Consider the following 15,532-nt stretch of genomic DNA (forward strand, 5'->3'; position numbering starts at 1 on the left):
TTCTTACATACTTCAAGTGCTGCACTTTAATACATTTTATTACAAACAAAGTAATTGCCCATTTTATTACTCTTAGATATCGTAATTTAAACTTCGATAACAAAAATGCAATTCAAGGAAAAAAAATAAATGTAAAGTCAAAATAACAAGAAATACTATTTATTAAATAATCTTCAATTTTTTCATAACTATAAACAATAATTTTCTGTAAAACCTTCACCACACAATTTAAAGGAAAAGATTACATAGGCTTTAAATTTAAATCAATTGAATACTTTATATTTCATCTTTTTTTTTTTTTTTTTTTTTTTTTTATCAAACAATACGTGAATAAACTTAAATATAAAACAATAATTACTGTTCATATGTTAAAAAAAGATAGAAAAACATTTTCTAGTAATTATTTTTAATGCATTAGATCTTATTATAAATAATCTTTTACATTATGATAATGTAATAAATCTTTATAAAAATTATTGAGATTAAGAACTTCATAACAGTCATTAAAAAATGTCAAATCTTCGGCAGACACAATTTTTAAGGAGTCCTCAGCAATACAAAATATTTACAGTCATAACAATTTTATCTTCAAGATAGCCTGTAAACTATTTAATATCAACGCTCAAAGGCACATTAGAGATGTTTAATTTATTTTTATGCGTTATAGATTTATTAATCTAGAAATATATACTCTATTTAGCTGCATAAATTCTGTGTACAAAAATTGACAGACAAGAATAAAAGATTTTTATTCTTTGCTAACTGGCTCATTGAAAAATATTTCATGATAAAAAAACGACATAATGTACAGTCAACTAAACAGTTACTTGACTAATGCATAAGAAAAAACGTTTATGAAATTATGAAATTAACCTAGGCTGTATCATCACATAACCGAGAATAACTTATCATTTTCTACGTGAAATATATTTATTCAATGTGACAGTTTTGCTTTAGAAAAAAACTAAACGTTATTGAAAATAATCAAAATTTTCAATAAAGCTATTTACATCAGCAAATAACTCAACAGTCTTTTGGCACTGCTTCAATAGTTTACAAAACGTATTAACATTGTTAAATTCATTAAAAGTAATTGATATTGCATAAATTGCTTTGTTGAAAGGAAATTTCACCAACGTTTTTTCTTTTTAACAAAAAATATAAATAACTATTTTAGATTTGGTACTCTTTCATAAAATCTTCTATACAGTTCATCAACTTTTACCAGATAATATGTTCCTGGAAACATATTTTCAATACTACTCTGGGGTTCAAATGGTACAGTGTGGCAGTTTTTTTCTCTTAAGGCTAGAATATTGGTGTAGTCTTTAGGCTGTACTTGTTGCCTTGCCTCCAGTTCACTTTTAATGTAAGACAGATTCGTTACCATCTGTCTTAATTCCGATTTTTGACCAATATCTTTTACTACCGTTAACGAATACATACTGGAAGCAAGACCAGAACCATAAGAAAATATTCCAATCCTATTTCCAGCCAAAGCTTCCAGCGGTTTGTTGATGAGAAGTGAAACAAGTCCAGAATAAACAGATGGTGTGTACATATTTCCTACTTGATTAGCTACAAATAAGCTAGGCTTGGTTTTCTGCTCAAAGTCATTTTTACTCGATGTCATGAAAGCTTTTTCAACATCTCTATCAAAGTATGTGTCCTCAAGTGCTTTATGACTATGCTTTTGCAGGTCAACATGATTCTCAAATGACTTACTCTTGGAAGAATTTATAAAGTCAACAAATGCCAATCTAGCAAATGACTTTTGAACAAGCTTACAGTATGGTGAGTGGAAAAGGACAGCATCAAAGTAATCTAGGGTAACATCTTGATTGACCTTTGTTTTTGCTTTGTCACAGTACCTTTGGTAGCAGGTGTCCAAGGAACTGAGGTAACACTGGATAGAAAGTTTTCCATCGACAACAGGATACTCGGAACGCAAGTCTGGCTTGTAAAAGTCATAGGCGTGTCTCATGCAGGACGCACGGAGTCCACGGTCAAAGACTAGAGGGGCATTTGGACCAACAAGCATGGCAATAGCTCCAGCACCACCTGTAGGTCTTGCACTACCACTGGCATAAACAGCATTGTCAGCAGCCACGACCAGAGCAAGTCTTCCGTCCCATGCACTACTTTCTATCCAAGATGCAGCATTGAAAAGCGCTGCTGTGCCTCCATAGCAGGCATTGGTGGTGTCAATACCCTCGAGGTCCGTATTGCCAAAGGGCTCGAACAATTGCATGAGACACGATTTGACAGACTTGCTTTTATCCAGTATCGTCTCTGTACCGACTTCTAATCTCCCGATATCCTCTGGCTTCACGCTGTATCTGTCCAACAGTCTCTGGACCACTGTAAGGCACAGAGAATTTATGTCTTCTCTGTCGTTGCAGAAGCCCATCCTCGACTGTCCCAGACCAATCGTGTACTTTCCAGCTGACACGCCGTCAAACTCTTCAAGCTCCGTCTGCTCCACATACTGGGCAGGAAAATACAGCTCCATGGCTTTGATCCCCACATCTTTGGGCCACATGATTGCACGCTCCTCTCTCGACTAGTATTTTTTCTATTCAACACCAAAAACAACCCCCTGGTTAAATTTAAAGGTATAAAAAAAATTTTTTTTTAAATCAACCAAAAAAAAAAAGCACTAGGTAAATCCACTTGGATAAAAAGCTCGTCGTTACATCATTGTCCTGCATGCGCTGCTACTGCTACTGCTGCTGGGAATTCGAAATAAAACGAGATCCCGCTCGTCTTTACGTAATTGTCAGCGCTAGAGGAGCAGAGCGCAAGTATCAGGTGAAATTGCCGAATCCTGCAGCTGCGGTGAAAAAAAATTCCTTAGCTTCCTCTCTCCTCCTCTTCCTTCGAACGAACGTGGTAGTAAGTATAATATAAGCGCGCAAAGAGACAGAGAGAGAAAGAGAGAAAAGGAGCGTGTATACACACAGCGGAGAGCGCGAGCCGGAACACACACGGCCCACTATACTCTATATTGAGGTTAGAAGTGAAACTCACTCGTGAAGCGGCTCAGCGGCCTGTATAAGTATTGCAGACAGAACACTCGGATCGGAGTGTGTATTATGGTACAAGGATAAGTATGTATATATACAACCACGCGCGCGAGCGCGCGCGCGTTCCCCGAGTGAAAATCACGGTCACTAGGTGAGAGACAGCAGTGAGGTATGTATACATACATATATACGTATAATACACATACACAAGCGAACAATCGCCTCTGGCAATTTCACTTTCTTCTTTCTTTCTTCCTGCTGCTGCCTTCTTTTAACTTCCTTCGGCGGCAAAGAATCCGCACCTGCAACTCCACCAGCAGCAGTAGCAACAACACACCTGCCAACCACAGGAAACCTCTCTCTTTCGTCTGCTGTGTATAATAAATATATGTATATGTGTATATATATGAACGTACTGCACGCCGCAGGACGCACTGCAAAATTGTACGTCCGTTCGGGTCGAGGATAAACGCGCGAATGGCGCAAAAGTTGACCGGCTGCTACTATATTATGTTGCGGCTTTTCGGAGCAGATACATAAACGCAGGGGTACGTGCGTGCGTTATATTATATTTACTTAGTTTCTCTCTCGATTATGCCATTTACACATGCGAGGCTTGTACAAACACAGATGCGAGTTGTTTGCCTCCTCCTGTGTATCTTTCTCGGCGAAAGAATCTGTATTATGAGTACACTTTATTTCAATCAATCATGTGCCTTTTTTCCTTCTCATTGACTTCAGTCGGCTGACGATGATAACGAGCTTTCCGCTTTTAGATCTTTGGGGGTTGTTTATTATGCGTACTTATGTCTGTACAGCTGAAAGACGAGGATTGCATCATTGGAGATTATTGAAACGTTCTACTGCAAAGCAATTGTTGGGAGTTCGGGTGACCTCTTTGTCAATTTATATGTTTTTGCTTTGGGTAAGTATGATGGATTCTTAGTTTTTCTTGTTTCCGATGCCACAAAGAAGTTTTCTGTTTGCACTCCATCTGATAGATATTCGAGCGTTGAAAAAGTAGGATTTGGTCCGTGCGTCGGTTACGAAAAAATGTAAAATATTCCAAGACATTTTGAAATGAAAAAGAAGCTTGATTCATCTTTAATCTGTGACATGCAAACATTTCGAACAATAACACACTGAATAAAATAAATAGCATTTTGTCACGCGCTCCGAATAATGTTTACGAACAATTGCTATCTCAATTGTGAATCGGCTTTTTGCAAGGTAAAAGAAATTAAATGCTTCTTGCTGAATTCTTTGGTGATGATAATTTTTTTTTTTTTTTTTTTTTTAACCCAAACTGCGTTTAGAATGTTTTGTTGAAAAAAAAGAATAGAAGACCAAGCAATCATGAAATATGCAGGATATCCCCCGCAACACTCGTGAGAACGTTAGGTGTATTTTTTCACTTAAAAAACCTGCATACAGAGAAACGCGTGAACAATAATTGAGATATGAGTTCACGGACGCGTGACCTGACTCTTGCTCCCGTGAATACACACAACCATTGTCAACCAAAGTAAATTTTACATCAAAGTATATACATGCTTGTACACACTTAAATATGGTTTGCACAATAGCAAGAAAGTGAAAATGAGCCAAAAATGTCTTTTTGAAAAACTTCCTATATGCGAGTCGTACATTGACAAATGGATACATTTATTTTACCATTGAGTAGCCAATTTTTCCCACAAAGCAAAACATGGAGTTGAAAGTAAAAATGAAAATTCTTGAGCGCACGGCACGTTCGCGTTTGTAAATTTAAAAATATTGAATTTTAAGCAAGATATTGTTAAGCAGCATTATCATTCATTTTCTCTTACTGCGAATTTTATAGTAAATCTCAATACACCAAATATCATGATAAAAGAATAAATATAGCTCCTATAAGTACAATATATTTAAAAAAAAAAAAAAAATCACCTGCATAACATTTTTATATTTATCTGATACCCTTGACAAATTAAGCTACAATCAATTAATATACATTCACGTACTTATTTTTAGCATATTTTGCAACAACGTTTAAGATACTTCGTATCAACTTGACTCAAATAACATGGAAAATAATAGCATTCAGTTCCGGTGACCTTGTATCAATCGAATGCTTTGAAGTTTTGCAAACCGTTTGTAAATTAGAGCTAATGTTAAATTGGTCGGAAGTGCGTAAGCCGTCAAAGACAGGTTTAACTTGTTTGAAAATAATCAGTTCGGCTCGAATCGCGTGCAGCTAGCAATTTGCTAGCAACTGCACAAACATACAAGTAATTTGCCAATTTGAGCTTATCTATGTGACAACTAACAACAAATTAAAAGCCTAAAATATAAAAAATCAAAGAAGCTCGAATGAGGATTGAAAATTTGAATATTTGCAGCTCAGCGTTCAAGTATGAATGGGTAAAAAAAGAAAGTTCCTGCACACCCGGCGGGTCTCTGCTCTGCTGCTTCATTTAGCCAAATCGAAAGTTATACACACACAAATGAAAGTCGCTCGCGCACTTCTCTTATCTCCTATCAATTCCCAAATCAATTGAACGTCTTGTGGGACACATGATGGGCGAGACTTGACACGCAAAACAGCTGTTGCCATTTATAACCTATGAATGTGAAATAATTGCTTTGATGGGATATTACTCAATTTGTGTTGAGAAGCTTGTAACACGCGATGCAAAAAAAAATCAAAACTTTTTTTACATACTACAAGTACGTACCTACTTAATAAGTCAGCATCGCAATGCTTAATTCTTGAATATTCGCAAGCTAAATAGAGATGTTTAACGTGTGTAAGTGTATTTTCCCGAGTTAAACGATGACTCAATATTCTAGACGAATACATGTATCACTTAACAAGTAAGTATAAATGTCTTTGATTAATGGCAAATAATCAAAATACTTAACCGAAAAAAACTCACCGCAAATCGACTTTGCCTGCTATAACCTTTTCTTCGTTCTGTTTGCATCTGCATGAATTCCTCACCATCTACGAGAATATGTCAGTGGAGAAGAGCACGGATGACTCGGAACACACGATTTCAACAATAAACACAATAAAATCACACTGGATGCACAATTGTATATAAGAACACGTCAAAATAACAATAAACTTGTAACAAACTCAATAGAAAAGACGCGTATACTCTGCAGATCTTTGGCCGCCGCCATGTTGCTTGAACGACCCGGCTCGAAAAAACACAAATGCTTTTACTCGGTCGATAAATTTGAATTTTTCTTTAGGAATGTCACCACCAAATTTGAATAATTAAAAATATTTCGAGCACGAGTAAGTACCTACACGAGTATGAAAAATCATTGTAAACAAATATCATTGCCCCAAAAGCCATATATATATATATAATGTCGCAGTTCACTTTTTCACCGTAGGATTTGTTGATGAATAAAAAATTTGCAATAAATATTAACTCATTGCGCCATACTTCGGAAAACTTGGTACATCGGCATAATAATTATTAAGCTATACGTATAGGCGGCTCTAAAGTTCTTTCACTCGTTGAAAGTATCAATGGTACTTATATATAGTGTTGCATTACGCTCCGCTGGTGCACTTGAAAATTAATTAATCTTAAAAAAAAAAACTGAACACACGTCATGACAGCATCTGGGGCTAACGTTTTAACATCCAAAGAACAAGCCAACAGCAGTGTAAATCGCACGCGATGTATGCTGGTGAGTGTGTGTAAATAGGTATATAAAAACTGAACGTGTGCACGTGCACTGGCGAATGTCGGGACAACTTTCTTGGGAAGAGACGTTCGTTTATTAAGATCCTCGCATTCCATCGATGCGACACATGTATACTACGTGGCAACGACACAGTACACGTGAATAAAGCAAAAAAAAAAAAAAATTAATTCTCGGTAACAATTGAAGGATGATCTGCTTGAACGATAGATCAGAAATTAGTCTCATACGTATACCATACAGCATACAAATATTGTGCTCAGTGATACGAGAGTTAATTTTATACAATTTTATTGGGATGAGTTTTTTTTTTTTTTTTTTTTGAGGAAAAATGTGAACAAATAAATGTGCAAATGTAGGTAATTTAAAAGCTCTGAAAAGTAAAAGGTACATTCAAACAAAACAATAAAATTTGGTTTTTATACATTTTTATAATTAATTTATCAAATACATAGTTGTGATTCATATAAGTATGACGCTTAGAATTAATCGAATTTCATTCATTATACAAATTCCCGAGAAGCATACAGCAGCAATAGCTTAGTTTTTCGCTCTGTTTAGATATATTTTTCTTTTGTATCTTCATAATATCTCCAGTCTTACGTAGTGATTAATTTAAAATTACGTTTTTTTTCAATCGCAAGCGTACAAAATTCTGGCAAACATGTTTAAAAAAAAGCCATCGAATAAACTTATTTCAGAAAATAATACGCGAGGACACAAGTTTTTTTTCACAGATAAATACATAAACATCACACTTAACATTTACAAAAACATACGCAAACAACCTGCAATAAAAATTATGCTCAAAGTTTTCGTCAATTGCTACGAAAGAAAATTTTTTCGGCCATCATTTATACGGTTATATAGTTTATTTAATCCATCGAAACATTTTAGTCATGTACAGTTTAAAAATTTAATAATAACGTTCATTTATGATGTTAAACAAAAATATGTATTTCACTTGATTTATTTTTTCGAGTTGACATATAAAATACATTTTCTAATCATTAAACTAAAACTGTTATTTAAGAAAAAATTAACAATATTACACACGTTAAAGCAAGTGCAATTTCGATGTTGAAAATTCGACTTACTTTGGATGTTTTAAAGCAAACGTAATTATTGTGTGCCTCGTGATATTTTTGCAATTAAAATACGCTTAAGGCAACATCAATTAAAGTATGTAAAAATATATTTTTGTGATAATAAACTCTTTTATAAATAAGTTGTAAAAAATTTAGGTACAAAATATTAATAAATTTGTTACATTTTTCACTTGTATAAAAGAGAAACATTAAAAAAATACTGACAAACATATTATACAGCTTACAGATATCACGTATTAATTGAAAATTTCAATGCTACAGCAGAGCAAAAACTTTTGAATTGAATTCAAAAGCATTGACATCTACTTATAAAAAGTTTACTCGAAAATCATTTTAAACTAAACTTAACGATTATACATATATATTCACAATTCACTCTGTATGTATAATGTATACAATTCCTTTTAATGTGGATTTGCTGAAACGCCACTCTCGACTTTATACATCGTACAAATCGAAAATTAGTTTCGTAAAAGAAAGTAAAAGAAAAATTTGGCCACGTTCATTGAAGAATTTTTAAAATCGCAAAGCCATTCCGAAAACCGGCTTGTCCAAATACTACCAGCAACTGTATGAGCCGAAAAAGAAATGCAAAATCGTTTCCCAAACTCCGTCACCTATGCTAATGAGTAGCTTTCTTTTTTTCGCTGTTTTATCTTTACTTTATTGAAAAATACGTAAAGGCTATTCTGATTTTGAATGCCCCACTCGTTCAAAACTGCTTACGGTGACTCGAAGAAAAATGTGTGATTGTAAAAATCAAACAAATTAATTGAAAAACAAAGACAATTATGGCTCTAAACCGCTCGTATCTAACTGTACGCTCGTCAAATGGTTCCTTGTCGCAATGATTTTTGCTGCCATGGGATGAATGCTTGGTTTGAAATTTTAAAATACGTTAAATAAATGACACGACATCTAGCAGTTTACACGAGGAATAGACGAATTGACTTTTAGACATATGGCTGGTTTTTTTTTTTCTAGGCACTAAATTATATTTTTGTTTTAAGCTAAATGAAATAGCCAATGGCACTGATTCTGCCGGTAACTAATAGTTATTTTACTCAAGTCCAGATATTTGGCACTATTTTTAAATTTCATTCAACAGAACAAAATACTAACGAAACTTGCTTGAGGAAGGGAAAAATTGTCAAAGGAAAAAAAAATAATTAAAATGTGGAATTTTTATGAATAAAATACGATCCGAGGAAAGATTTTTTTTATTGTTTCAAAACATCAAAGGGGGAAAAAAGTATGAGACAGCACTAAATCATTTTGATTGATTAAATAAATGATGATTAATATTTAAACTGGTGCAAGGACGAAGTCGGGGGTTTATATTTTTTTAATGAAAATTAATGACACTGTCACGATAAAAAGGTATAAATATGTAATCTTCATGAAAAAAAAAAAAAAAAGAAAAAAAAGAAAACAAACAAAAACGAATTTGATGATTTGATGCGCGTGTAAATGTACAGTCACGAATCTTCGATAAGTAAACAATCCCGCGCAGCTGCATAATTATATCCACGAAACAAACATCCTTAAGACGCATTCACCTCGGTTACACGCAGTGCTACACAAGCTATTTTTAATCGGCGTTCTTTTACTTTTGTCATCTTTACCGTTATCGTATAACTCTTGCGAGCAGCGCGCAAAACTCGCACTCGTTCAGTCGCTCGCTTGCACTCTCATTCGCACTTTAAACATGATTTCATAAATATACATCCAAAGAACCACATCAACTTGACTCGGTATATGACACGATTCCTCCCCCCCTTAACCCCTTCCTCGTTTTGTTTATCCTTTTGCGCTCTGTTAATTTAGTCGATTAAAAATACGTCCACGCGCCTGCATACGCGTTTATAAATACTACACCTCAATTATTTCTGCATGAATCGATGATTTATGTTCTTGCGCGAAAAAATTTCCTTTCCAGAGGATTTACTTTCATGATTTCAAAATAATTTTTACAGAAAAACCGAGACCGCCGCAATCGCAGAGTAATTTTCGCACTTGATCGTTGAGTAACTCTTAATCATAGACATATACTTTCGTCGTTTTTCTCTTGGTGGGAAAAAAAAAGAAAAAACTAAATGACAGCTGCAATTAATAATAATGACAGTATTCATTTTGCAATGATTACCATCGCGTTTACGCGTCTCGCTATACCATACGAAAAAAAAAGTGGACGACGCTGTGGTGCAGAAGACTTGGTTGTTTTTATTGTTTTTATTATTATTATACTACAATTTTCCTAACATCGAAAGAGCGTCATAACGGAAAAAAATGTTTTATTATAAAAACTTTGAAGCTATTGATCCTCTTGTCGCTCGAGCCGGAATGACAGTTTCGTTGGAGAAGAGTAACGATAACCGAAGCAATATTGTATACAGAAGTAGGCAATGCCAACAGGCCCGTTTGCGTTGCATTATTCAAATGTACGTGAGAAATCAACGGTACGCATGTATAGATAAGTTCATTGTTTATACATATTTCCGTTCAAGACTTACCTGATGCACGCATGGGTCTATAATATTGGTGTTTGCGTGCTTGCGCGTCAAGGCTCTTTCTTCTCTCGGGATGGCAGGCTCGGATTAGTCGTGCGAAACAAGGGGAAAAATAATAACAGCTGTCGTTTTATTTAGTGATACTTTGATGCGTATCGCTGCGTTGTTTGTTTTGCGCGCGCGTGTATAATATGTGCGGGTGATACGCGACACGAACGCTCTTGGATCTTTGGCTGAATTACGCAGTTCAGGGGCGCTTTAGAACAGGCCTTTCTTCTTGCTCTTCTTTTCCTTACCGTCGACGGTTCTGAAAGAGGAAAAATTTAGGGAGTGAATTTCGGGGGTGAAAAAAAATTTTTTTTAACTAAAAAATGCTGATCTCGTTAGGGCACGTTGACCTTTATCCGTCCCAACGAGATTTTCAATGCAACTGTACTTAGTACTTGTTCGAGAGAATATTAAAATGACTATAATAACATTAAATGAGAGGTCCCGATGATGATAAACCAGTATATGAAATTGACCAAACTTTTGGTGTTTCCAACAGTTAACATTATTTAAAACATCAACTACTTAGGTGGCAGCACATCTCGATATCGCGAATTTCATTATTTGAGCTTAGTCGGCAATGCAGGGATCACTTTTGAGCGATGTATTGTTGTCGACATACAATGTTTGAGAAAAATAAAAAAAATGACCAATATACGAGTGTGAGCAATTTTTTAGAATAAAAAATTAAATGAAAATTGTAAAATCTTTTTTTTTTCTCAATAAATATGAGTAAAGACGATAGGTATTTTAAGGCAGGGTACAAGGCATATGCGTGATTTTGTTTAGCTAAAATTATAAATGAAAAGTTAGAACTTTTTACATGATGAAATGATATTAGGATAGTGTCCATTTTACAGGAATCTAACTACTGACAAAGCCCACCTTTACCACAACTGCAGTTACAACTGAATACAAAGTATGAGTTTACATGAGAAGTGGATGGCTGTTGCAAATTGAATCTAATATATACAGTTTCTGCACGTTATCGTGTTTTAATACATTACATTATCACAATGTTAGCAAAAAAACTCATTTTCTCATAGATTATTGACGCGTTACAAAATTTGCGACGAAGAGAAGAAAGAAAAATTTATAAAATGTTAAAATCGTGTTATTTCTTCAAGCTGACTCAACAAAATCTCAACATTTGACGTTAAACACCAAAAATACGTAAATGTACTGCGAATGAAGAAAGTATAGAAAAAAAAAAAAAAAAAACATGCCAACACAGCTGAAACGGACACAGTGAAAACATGCTTTGGAACAAAACAAAAAAAAAAAAAACGTACATATCTCTTTCACGGGTCACGATCATCAAGCCACATGCCAGCTGTCAGTATACAGAGCAACTCTCGTTAATTCGTTGTTACAGGTAAGAAACATTTTTTACTGAAAAGTTTCGGTTATTCCCAAAGACACTCGCGACATCGCAAGGATCGCTTTGAAGCGTCGAATTAAGACCGTTTACGCCTGAACCATGTCTTAGACACGGCTCGCCTGAAACTTTTCGTTTTGCTATTACTGCTGCTGGAAACAAAAACCATCAATGAACGAGCTTTGAAAGTGTATATGATGTGCGTATGTAATAATCGATTTCGTGGTGGATGTAGCGCTACACAGGGGCGTGAAATAAATATTAACTTGGGTTAGTAAGGATTTGGTTTTAATTCTTATTTTCTTTTTTTTTTCTTTTTTCTTTCCTTTCGTAGGAAAAGCACTGAATACATTTTGTTTTGGCGAAAAAAAATCATTAGGTTTTCCATGGATATCTAGTAATTATCCAATCAATATAACTCGTGATCGAACAGCTATAGTTAATTTTGTGTGTGCGCGTTTTTGTGGTGTTCTTTTCTTTCTCCACCTCCATCAAGTTGTCCGCCGGTTCATCGCTGACTTATTATTTACGAGATTCATTAGGTTTTGAAGAAAAAAAAATTTATTTTTCATATAAAGCCCGACGGACAGCTTGTTCGGGGTTTACAATAGATTTCTTTTTTTTTTCCATTGCGTTATGTGCAGCGCGTGCTCGTGCGTGAATTTAGTTTTTCACCTTTAAATGCTCAATAATCTTTATAATAACTATAAGTACTTGGTATACGAATATAATATTTGTGTATATTATATATCCTAGGAACGTTCTAACGAACTCACTCGTTAAGTCGCAACGCGTATACAAACACGTGATTAAATTCACGCTATTATTTAGGCTTAACTATGATCAAAGTCTTGAGCTAATTTAAGTGTCACTTACAACATATTTTTGCGAGTGTCTCTCGCTTTCTTAATTTTTCACATTCTTTTCTTCACTTTGTTAGCTAATTGCGTGTATATAATTATTACGTGTTATTATGCCACAGGACTACAAGCTACTTCGTCGTGTTAAAAAATATGACAAAATATTTTTCTGACTCTTGTAATCTTCACTAATTATTTTTATGTTTCCCTTTAGCTTCTAAGTAATGAATTTTGTCGTACACAAAAATGATTTTATCAAACAATTTATGATTGATATGATTCGCATGGAAAATTATGTTTGCAAGTTTTTGCAGTTGAACGCGTACAATTTTACAGAAAAATGAGCGGCGATAATATTAAATTGTGGCTTACGACAAGTCAATTAAATCTTTAAGGGATGTGAAAGTTTATGACCCAATGGTCAAAGAGTTGAAAAAAAAAAAAACTCAAGCATTTTAATTTTACTATAGTAAATAAACAACAGCTGCTTTTCGTAAAGCTTTCACATCCCGTTAAATGTACAATGACAAAGATAAATGTAAAATGTTATTTTTGGTTGTTACTGTTATTATTCATGACATGAGCGTTAATTTACAAAACATTAAGTTCGTTAAGTAATAAAAATAAAAAAAATAAAAAAAAAACATTTTTCACGCGAAAGCGACACCATGCTATTTTATTTGCGACACAATGTAATTTTCACAAAACCTCAAAAATACTGATAAAACTTATGGTATCAACTGTGAAAAACAAAAAGTCTTTTTTTTTTTTTCTTTGCGCGAGTGGCTCTTTGGTCAGAAAATTGCATCGAACGCACCAACAGCCAAGTAAAATATATTGTTTCAACAGATATTTTAATATTTAGTCTGTAAATTTATGTTTGGAATGCTGAGTAAAGTCTCGATTTATTGGTAATAAACTACAAAAAATACTATAAAAATGTATTACACTCTAAGAATACATGTAAATGCAATTTAGCATTTGCATCATTGAAAAAAAAGAAAAAAGCTCGCACACCCAAAAAGCTGCTTTCAACTAATAATTTTCCAAACAGAGAGCCAACACGATAGTAATAATAATAATAAAAGAGAACGAATGTATTAAGATGGTATGGTAGTAAAGAAATTTTGACAATGTTTTGTTGTTTTTATCATCAATTATACTGAGGATGCTCGGGATGCTGTATGACAAGGTGTTGTATCGGCATGGGGTTCTCCTGCGGCGATTTGAAACTGGTGTGCCGGCGCAGTAGACTACCTATGCCGCGAGCGCCGCGCAAAGTACCACCGGAGCCATCGGACGACACCGATCCCGTCCTAGAGATCAGGGACACGCGGACATTGCTTTGATTGTTACATTGTTTTCGATTTTTTTTTTTTTTTTTCTTTTGGTAACACACAACAAATATAGAGCAGTGGAAATAATAAGGTAAAAAAGAAAACATTCAAAAGTAATAATTATAATAACAAAAGGTTGCAAGCGTTATGCCGCAGTCTCGGAATCACGACAAGACAATACCATATAAGTAGGTAGGCTCATTCAACATGTATATACAAACGTTCGAGACAATTTTCAAGCTTTATTACAACCGGTTTTGCGAGGCTTCACTTTTGCGATGAGTTTTCACGAGTTTGGCACTTTCATTCATCTCTTGTGTATCAAACTGATTTTTAAATTCTTATAAACTTTTGATTTTGTAATAATATACATACGAGGACATTATCTATTGTGAAAATGTTAAGAACGTTAGTAAATAATTAGAAGTTGGATTAAAATAAAGTTTACGGAGGTGAAGCATATTATTTTTTATTTTTAAAGAAGGCACTTTGATACAATTTAACATGGCTAAGAAAAAATAGTAAAAAAATACATTGTACGAGTACAAGAATATAAAAAAAAGCGTAAAATATAAATCAAGTCAACTTGAATAATGAATTGATATGTTGTACATAGCAATGCAATAATAACTATACTCAGAATATTTTAAAGCAAAACAGTTAACTTGTTACAGCTCGTGAGGTTTTATTTGTACAACATACAGTTGGTGAGGTTCAAAGATCAGTTACGTTACTGAAAAGAACATGAACAACTGAGCATAGTGGTAAATACATAAGAGCAGAATGAAAAATGTATTTGGTGTGACGTGTGTAGGGATAATGTATTAAAATTATTATTTTTTCAATTTACGAAGAGACGCGTACTATTTATATAAGTAATAGGAAGTGTGTAGCTAAGAAAAAAAAACAAAAAAAAAGACATTTAGCACGGATACACAGTATTAAAAAAAAAAGGTTTTACAATGAAAATTAAACTAACTGTTTAAGAATAACCATTATGATTTCTACATAAGCAACAACCAGGCGCAGAATATGGTTGAGAAATAAACTCAACTAAAAATCACACGAGAGCAGACACAATTACTTTTTATGCAAATTGTTAGGACACGTTCTGAACTAGTTAGTTTCAGGCACACCTCATCATATTTATGTAAGAATATAATATATACTTATTCAGAGATTTGGGATTGTTAAAAAAACTTAAATGCATTATGTATTTTTTTGTTATTAAATTAAAGATTGCCGAATTTAAGCCAAAGCTTAATATAATGTTACAAGAAACTAACTGATTTCATCAGTATATCGCAGAAGTGAAGCCTTGCCGTTAAAATTACTTTTATATTTATGCATTCAATAAAAAGTATATAGCTATGACTTAAAATTACTTAAATAAAGAGAAATCATTCGGCAAAGGCGCATTCAAAAACGAACAATAATCAATTATTACATGCGTTTAAATACAACAACAGCTTTATAAATCACACGTTTGTTAATTATTCTGTAAACTGATAAAAATACTAGTGTTCAAATTAGAATGGTCATGAAATGATGGATGATTG

At 33.9% G+C, this 15,532-nt stretch overlaps 2 protein-coding genes across 6 annotated transcripts in view; both read right to left on the reverse strand.

The window, feature by feature from the left end:
- Positions 1 to 311: 311 nt before the first annotated feature.
- On the reverse strand, positions 312 to 3,514 carry Hmgs (hydroxymethylglutaryl-CoA synthase). 3 transcript variants are annotated; one of them, XM_089591203.1, is made up of 2 exons: positions 3,443 to 3,514; positions 312 to 2,575 (listed from the first exon to the last, which is right to left on the reverse strand). In XM_089591203.1, the coding sequence occupies exon 2, from the start codon at positions 2,540 to 2,542 to the stop codon at positions 1,169 to 1,171; it is 1,374 nt and encodes a 457-aa protein (XP_089447329.1). In that variant the 5' UTR covers positions 2,543 to 2,575; positions 3,443 to 3,514; the 3' UTR covers positions 312 to 1,168. The 3 variants fall into 3 exon arrangements, with proteins under 3 accessions (XP_089447329.1, XP_089447328.1, XP_089447327.1); XM_089591202.1 differs by lacking the exon at positions 3,443 to 3,514 and adding an exon at positions 2,697 to 3,434; XM_089591201.1 differs by lacking the exon at positions 3,443 to 3,514 and adding an exon at positions 2,661 to 3,434.
- A 5,778-nt stretch (positions 3,515 to 9,292) lies between these two features.
- Positions 9,293 to 15,532, reverse strand: part of pnut (septin 7-like protein pnut) — a 51,020-nt gene continuing 44,780 nt past the window's right edge. For 2 of the 3 annotated variants that reach the window (XM_089591700.1, XM_089591699.1), the window contains exon 10: positions 12,097 to 13,952. In XM_089591700.1, the coding sequence (XP_089447826.1) occupies positions 13,790 to 13,952 (163 nt within the window). In that variant the 3' untranslated portion in view covers positions 12,097 to 13,789. Of the gene's footprint in view, positions 10,658 to 12,096; positions 13,953 to 15,532 lie in introns of those variants that run through there. The other variant, XM_014354822.2, reaches the window with a different exon arrangement.

Source organism: Copidosoma floridanum, unplaced genomic scaffold (assembly GCF_036245765.1).
Source record: "Copidosoma floridanum isolate Cflo_tuat_1 unplaced genomic scaffold, Cflo_Japanese_pri ptg000013l, whole genome shotgun sequence".
In the NCBI taxonomy this organism is placed as follows: domain Eukaryota; kingdom Metazoa; phylum Arthropoda; class Insecta; order Hymenoptera; family Encyrtidae; genus Copidosoma; species Copidosoma floridanum.